The 6,562-nt window shown below is 64.7% G+C and overlaps 1 protein-coding gene across 1 annotated transcript; it reads left to right on the top strand.

The window, feature by feature from the left end:
• Positions 1-1,689: 1,689 nt before the first annotated feature.
• LOC147597470 (protein NDRG2-like) lies at positions 1,690-6,146 on the top strand (the record flags this gene model as incomplete). The annotated part of the gene is made up of 7 exons (XM_086767668.1): positions 1,690-1,791; positions 1,897-2,017; positions 3,244-3,306; positions 3,426-3,486; positions 4,340-4,426; positions 5,465-5,521; positions 6,052-6,146. Coding segments are annotated over exons 1-7 (575 nt in total), but the record flags the coding sequence as incomplete, so codon positions are not given.
• Between the last annotated feature and the right edge of the window lie 416 nt (positions 6,147-6,562).

The raw sequence follows: 6,562 nt of genomic DNA, 5'->3' as shown, positions 1-6,562 counted from the left end.
GTGAAATCCCGGGATTTTGAGGGCAAAATGTGGGATTTTGGGGTGAAACGTGGGAATTTTGGGCAAAAATGTGGGATTTGTGGGGCAAAATGTGGGAATTTGGGGAAATCGCGGGATTTTGGGGCAACAATGTGGGATTTTGGTGCGAAATGGGGGAATTTGGGGCAAAATGTGGGAATTTTGGTGCGAAATGGGGGAATTTGGGGCAAAAATGCGGGATTTGGGGTCAAAATAGGGGAATTTGGTGCGAAATGCGGGAATTTGAGGCAAGAATGGGGGATTTGGGGGCAAAATGGGGGAATTTGGGGGAAATCACGGGATTTTGGGGTAAAATGTGGGATTTTGGTGTGAAATGGGGGAATTTTGGGCAAAAATGCGGCATTTGGGGGCGAAACGGGGGAATTTGGGGGGAAATCGCGGGATTTTGGGGCAACAATGTGGGATTTTGGTGCAAAATGGGGGAATTTGGGGCAAAAATGCGGGATTTGGGGGGCAAAATGGGGGAATTTGGGGAAATCACAGCATTTTGGGAGCAAAATGTGGGATTTTGGTGCGAAATGCGGGAATTTGGGGCAAGAATGGGGGATTTTGGGGGCAAAACGGGGGAATTTGGGGGAAATCACGGGATTTTGGTGCAAAATGTGGGAATTTGGAGCAAGAATGGGGGATTTGGGGGGCAAAATGTGGGATTTTGGTGTAAAATGCAGGAATTTGAGGCAAAAATGGGGGATTTTGGCCGCAAAATGGGGGAATTTGGGGGTTAATTGCGGGATTTTGGGGGCAAAATGTGGGATTTTGGTGTGAAATGGGGGAATTTGGGGCAAAATGGGGGAATTTTGGTGCGAAATGGGGGAATTTGGGGCAAAAATGTGTAATTTTGGGGGCAAAATGGGGGATTTTGGGGAAATCACAGCATTTTGGGAGCAAAATGTGGGATTTTGGTGCGAAATGCGGGAATTTGGGGCAAAATTTGGGACTTGGGGGCAAAATGTGGGATTTTGGTGCGAAATGGGGGAATTTGGGGCAAAATGTGGGATTTTGGGGCAAAAATGCGGGATTTGGGGGGCAAAATGGGGGAATTTGGGGAAATCACAGGATTTTGGGAGCAAAATGTGGGATTTTGGTGCGAAATGCGGGAATTTGGGGGAAAAATGGGGGATTTGGGGGGCAAAAACGGGGGAATTTGTGGGGAAATTCCGGGATTTTCGGGCAAAATGTGGGCTTTTGGTGTGAAATGCGGGAATTTGGGGCAAAAATGCGGGATTTGGGGGGCGAAACAGGGTAATTTGGGGGAAATCACGGGATTCTGGGGGCAAAATATGGGATTTTGGTGCGAAATGCGGGAATTTGGGGCAAGAATGGGGGATTTTGGGGGCAAAATGTGGGAATTTGGGGTGAAATCCTGGGATTTCGGGGGCAAAATGTGGGATTTTGGTGTGAAATGGGGGAATTTGGGGCAAAAATGCGGGATTTGGTGGGCAAAATGGGGAATTTGGGGGAGTCGTTAGATTTTGGGGCAAAATGTGGGATTTTGGTGCGAAATGGGGTAATTTGGGGCAAAAATGCGGGATTTGGCGGGCAAAATGTGGGAATTTGGGGGAAATCGCGAGATTTTGGGGGCGAACCTGTGGGCGGTGTGGCGGTGACCACTCCCCGTTCCGGTGTCCGGTCCTCCCGGCCAGCAGGGGGCGGTGTTGGAGATGCCGTTGGGGCCTGTTCACGTGGCGCTGGAGGGCGCACCCCGCCCCAGTCGCCCCGCCCTGCTGATGCTGCCGGACGTGGGCCACACGCGTGAGTCCCGCCCCCTTCCCCCTCTCCCGCCGCGCCCCTCCCCCCGCCCCGCCGCGCTGGGGGCGGGGGGAGGGGCGCGGTCTCAGCCGCGCCCCTCCCCCGCAGACGCCTCATGCTTCGCCCCGCTCTTCGCCCACCCCGAGATGCGGGAGGTCGCCAGCCACTTCCTGCTCGTCCACTTCGAGCCCCCCGGCATGGAGGTGGGCGCCCCGCCCTACCCCCCGGGGTGCGTCTGCACTCCACTCTTCCGCTCCCCCCAGTTGACCCCAGTGACTCCCAGTTGACTGCGTTGACTCCACTGACCCCCCAGTTGACCCCAGTGACCCCCAGGTTGACCCCACTGACCCCCCTGTTGACCCCACTGCCCCCCCAGTTGACCCCAGTGACTCCCAGTTGACTGCGTTGACCCCTCTGACGACCCGGTTGACCCCACTGCCCCCCCAGTTGACCCCACGGACCCCCCCAGTTGATCCCAGTGACCCCCATTAACCCCCCAGTTGCCCCCATTAACCCCCAGTTGACCCCACTGACCCCCATTAACCCCCAGTTGCCCCCACTAACCCCCAGTTGACCACACTGACCCCCATTAACCCCCCGTTGACCCCCATTAATCCCCAGTTGCCCGCATTAACCCCCCAGTTGACCCCCATTGACCCCCGTTGACCCCCATTAAGGCCCAGTTGCCCCACATTAACCCCCAGTTGCACCCATTAACCCCCAGTTGACCCCCATTGACCCCTGTTAACCCCCATTAACCCCCAGTTGACCCCCATTAACCCCAGTGACCCCCAGTAACCCCTAGTTGCCCCCATTAACACCCAGTTGACCCCCATTAACCCCCAGTTGCCCCCCATTAACCCCCAGTTTCCCCCATTAACCCCCAGTTGCCCCCCATAAGCCCCCCGTTGACCCCCATTAACCCCCCAGTTGACCCGTGACCCCCATTAACCCCCAGTTGCCCCCCACTAACCCCCAGTTGACCCCCATTAACCCCCAGTTGCCCCCATTAACCCCCAGTTGACCCCACTGACCCCCATTAACCCCCAGTTGCCCCCCACTAACCCCCAGTTGACCCCCACTAACCCCCAGTTGACCCCCATTAACCCCCAGTTGCCCCCATTAACCCCCAGTTGACCCCACTGACCCCCATTAACCCCCAGTTGCCCCCCACTAACTCCCAGTTGCCCCCATTAACCCCCAGTTGACCCTGTCGTCTCTCTGTTGACCCCCCCCACCCCTCCCCCCCCCCAGTTGACCCCCCGCCCCCCCGTCCCCCCACCTCGACCGCCATCACATCGCAGCGTCACCCTACGCACCCCTCCCCCCCCCAACCGCCATCGCTTCACCTCATTGGTCCCCTCGCCCGCCCTCCCCCCACCTCGACCCCCGATTGACCCCTTGCCCCTCCCCCCATCGCCCCTCCCCCCCCGCCCCCCGCCCCTCCCCCCGCAGGTACCAGTACCCCTCCCTGGAGCAACTGGCCGAAATCGTCCCCTGCGTCCTCCGGCACCTCAAGTGAGTGGGCGGGGGGGGCGCCCCACGGCGCTGTGGGGCGGGGAGGGAGCCCCTGACCCGTAGCGGGACGGGACGGGGGGGCGGGGTCAGCACCGGCCTGACCCCGCCCACCCCCCCAGCATCGCCAGCATCGTGGGCATCGGGGTGGGCGCCGGCGCCTTCGTCCTGGCTAAATTTGGGGTGAGATGTGGGGCGGGGCGTGGGGCAGGGCGGGGGGCAGATTTGGGGGGAATGCGGGGCTGCGGGAATCTCGGGGGAGGTTCTGTGGGGCTGGGGGGGGTCGCTATGGGGCTGGGGGGGTCGCCATGGGGCAGGGGGGCGTGGCTGTGGGGCTGGGGGGGGTCGCTATGGGGCGGGGGGGTCGCTATGGGGCAGGGGGGCGTGGCTGTGGGGCTGGGGGGGTCGCTATGGGGCAGGGGGGCATGGCCGTGGGGCGCTATGGGGCTGGAGGAGGTTAGTGGGGTCTCTGGGCACTTGTGGGTCGCTGGGGGGTTGGGGGCTCGGCTATGGAGCTGGGGGGTCGCTATGGGGCTGGGGGGGTCGCTATGGGGCGGGGGGGCATGGCCGTGGGGCGCTATGGGGCTGGAGGAGGTTAGTGGGGTCTCTTGGTTGGGTACTTGTGGATCGCTGGGGGCTCTCGGGGGGCGTGGCTGTGGGGCTGGGGGGTCGCTATGGGGCAGGGGGGGGGTCGCTACGGGGCAGATGGGGCGCTATGGGGCTGGAGGAAGTTAGTGGGTCTCTTGGTTGGGCACTTGTGGGTCGCTGGGGGGTTGTGGGCTGTCGGGGGGCATCGCTATGGGGCAGGGGGTTCGCTATGGGGCTGGGGGGTCGCTATGGGGTGGGGGGGCGTGGCCGTGGGGCGCTATGGGGCTGGAGGAGGTTAGTGGGGTCTCTTGGTTTGGCACTTGTGGGTCGCTGGGGGCTCTCGGGGGGCGTGGCTGTGGGGCTGGGGGGGTTGCTATGGGGCTGGGTGGTCGCTATGGGGTGGGGGGGCGTGGCCGTGGGGCGCTATGGGTCTGGCCCCGCCCCACAGCTGCTGCACCCCGAGGCGGTGGAGGGGCTGGTGCTGATCAACATCAACCCCCGCGCCAAGGGCTGGGTGGATTGGGTGGCGCACAAGGTGGGCGGGGGCCGGCGGGTGGGGAGGGCCAATGGGGAGAGGGGTGGGGCAGAAGGGGGCGGGGTTTGGGGGGGATTCCCTGCTGCTGGCCCTGTGGCGCTGTGGGTCGCTTGGGGTCCCGTGTGGCTCACTGTGGGTCCCTATGGTCGCCGTGGGTCGCTGTGGGTGGCGGTGGGCGGCCGTGGGTCACTGTGGGTCCCTACGGTGGCTGTGGGTGGCTGTGGGTCGCTGTGGGTCCCTACGGTGTTGGTGGGCGGCTGTGGGTCGCTGTGGGTCCCTACAGTCGCTGTGGGTCGCTGTGGGTTCCTACGGTGTCTGTGGGTCGCCGTGGGTCGCTGCGGGTCCCTACGGTGTCTGTGGGTCGCTGTGGGTCGTGGTGGGTCCCTACGGTCGCTGTGGGTCGCTGTGGGTCCCTACGGTGTCTGTGGGTCGCTGTGGGTCGTGGTGGGTCCCTATGGTCGCTGTGGGGTCGCTGTGGGTTCCTACGGTGTCTGTGGGTCGCCGTGGGTCGCTGTGGGTCGCTGTGGGTCCCTACGGTGTCTGTGGGTCGCTGTGGGTCGCGGTGGGTCCCTACGGTCGCTGTGGGTCCCTACGGTGTCTGTGGGTCGCTGTGGGTCGCTGTGGGTCCCTACGGTTGTCTGTGGGTCGCCGTGGGTCGCTGTGGGTCCCTACGGTGTCTGTGGGTCGCGGTGGGTCCCTACAGTGTCTGTGGGTCGCTGTGGGTCGCTGTGGGTCCCTACGGTGTCTGTGGGTCGCTGTGGGTCCCTACCGTGTCTGTGGGTGTCTGTGGGGTCACCGTGGGTCGCCGTGGGTCGCTGTGGGTCTCTATGGTGTCTGTGGGTCGCTGTGGGTCCCTACGGTGTCTATGGGTGTCTGTGGGTGCCGGTGGGTCGCCGTGGGTCGCTGTGGGTCGCTGTGGGTCCCTACGGTGTCTGTGGGTCGCTGTGGGTCGCTGTGGGTCGCGGTGGGTCCCTACGGTGTCTGTGGGTGCCGGTGGGTCGCCGTGGGTCGCCGTGGGTCCCACGGGTGCCCCCCCAGCTGTCGGGCCTGACGTCCTCCAGCAGCGAGCTCATCCTGGCGCACCTCTTCACGCAGGTCGGGGCGGGGGGGGCACTTGGGGGTCCCGTGGGGGGCCACTTGTGGTCCGGGGGGCGCTTGGGGTCTGGGGAGGGCCACTTGTGGGTCCTGGGGGTCAGTTTTGGGGGCCCTCAAGGGGCACTTGGGGGGCCCTGGGGGCACTCGGGGGGCCTGTGGGGGGCACTTGGGGGGCCCAGAGTCCACCTGGAGGCCCCAAGGGCCACTTGTGGTCGGAGGGGGCACTTGTGGGTCAGGGAGCTCAGTTAAGGGTTGGGGGAGGGTCACTTGTGGGTCACAGGGTGGGGGCGGGGCAGGGGCGGGGGCGGGGCTGTGACACGGGGGCGGGGCAGGGGCAGGGCGGGGGCGGGGCTGTGACATGGGGGCGGGGCTGTGACACGGGGGCGGGGCAGGGGCGGGGGCGGGGCGGGGGCGGGGCTGTGACATGGGGGTGGGGCTGTGACACGGGGGCGGGGCAGGGGCGGGGCAGGGGCGGGGCAGGGGCGGGGCAGGGGCGGGGCAGGGGCGGGGCTGTGACGCGCAGGCCGCAGGAGGAGCTGGCGGCCGCCCCTCCCCCGGTGCAGCAGGCCCGGCGGCGGCTGGGGGCGGCGCCCAACGCCCCCCTGCTCTGGGCCATGTACAACAGGTACTGGGCAAACTGGGGGCGCTGTGGCGGGGCTGCGGGGCACTGGGACTGCCCTCGGAGCACTGGGATCGAGCTGGATTGAACTGGGAGGGAACTGGGAGGGGCTGGAATGGAACTGGGGGACTGGTGGGGATTGGGAGGAGACTGCGGGGGACTGGGAGGGACTGGGAGGGACTGGAGGGACTGGGGGGGGACTGGGACTGGGCTAGGAGGACTGGGACTGAACTGGGATTGAACCGGGGCGGACTGGGAGGGAACTGGGGGGGCTGGGAGGGGCTGGGAGGGACTGGGATTGGGCTAGGAGGACTGGGATCGAACTGGGATTGAACTGGGATTGAACCGGGGGGGACTGGGAGGGAACTGGGGGGGGACTGGGACTGGGCTAGGAGCACTGGATTGAACCGGGGGGGGGACTA

Source organism: Chlamydotis macqueenii, chromosome 26 (assembly GCF_036417535.1).
Source record: "Chlamydotis macqueenii isolate bChlMac1 chromosome 26, bChlMac1.mat, whole genome shotgun sequence".
Classification (NCBI taxonomy): domain Eukaryota; kingdom Metazoa; phylum Chordata; class Aves; order Otidiformes; family Otididae; genus Chlamydotis; species Chlamydotis macqueenii.
This window is presented reverse-complemented; position numbering and strand designations above follow the sequence as displayed.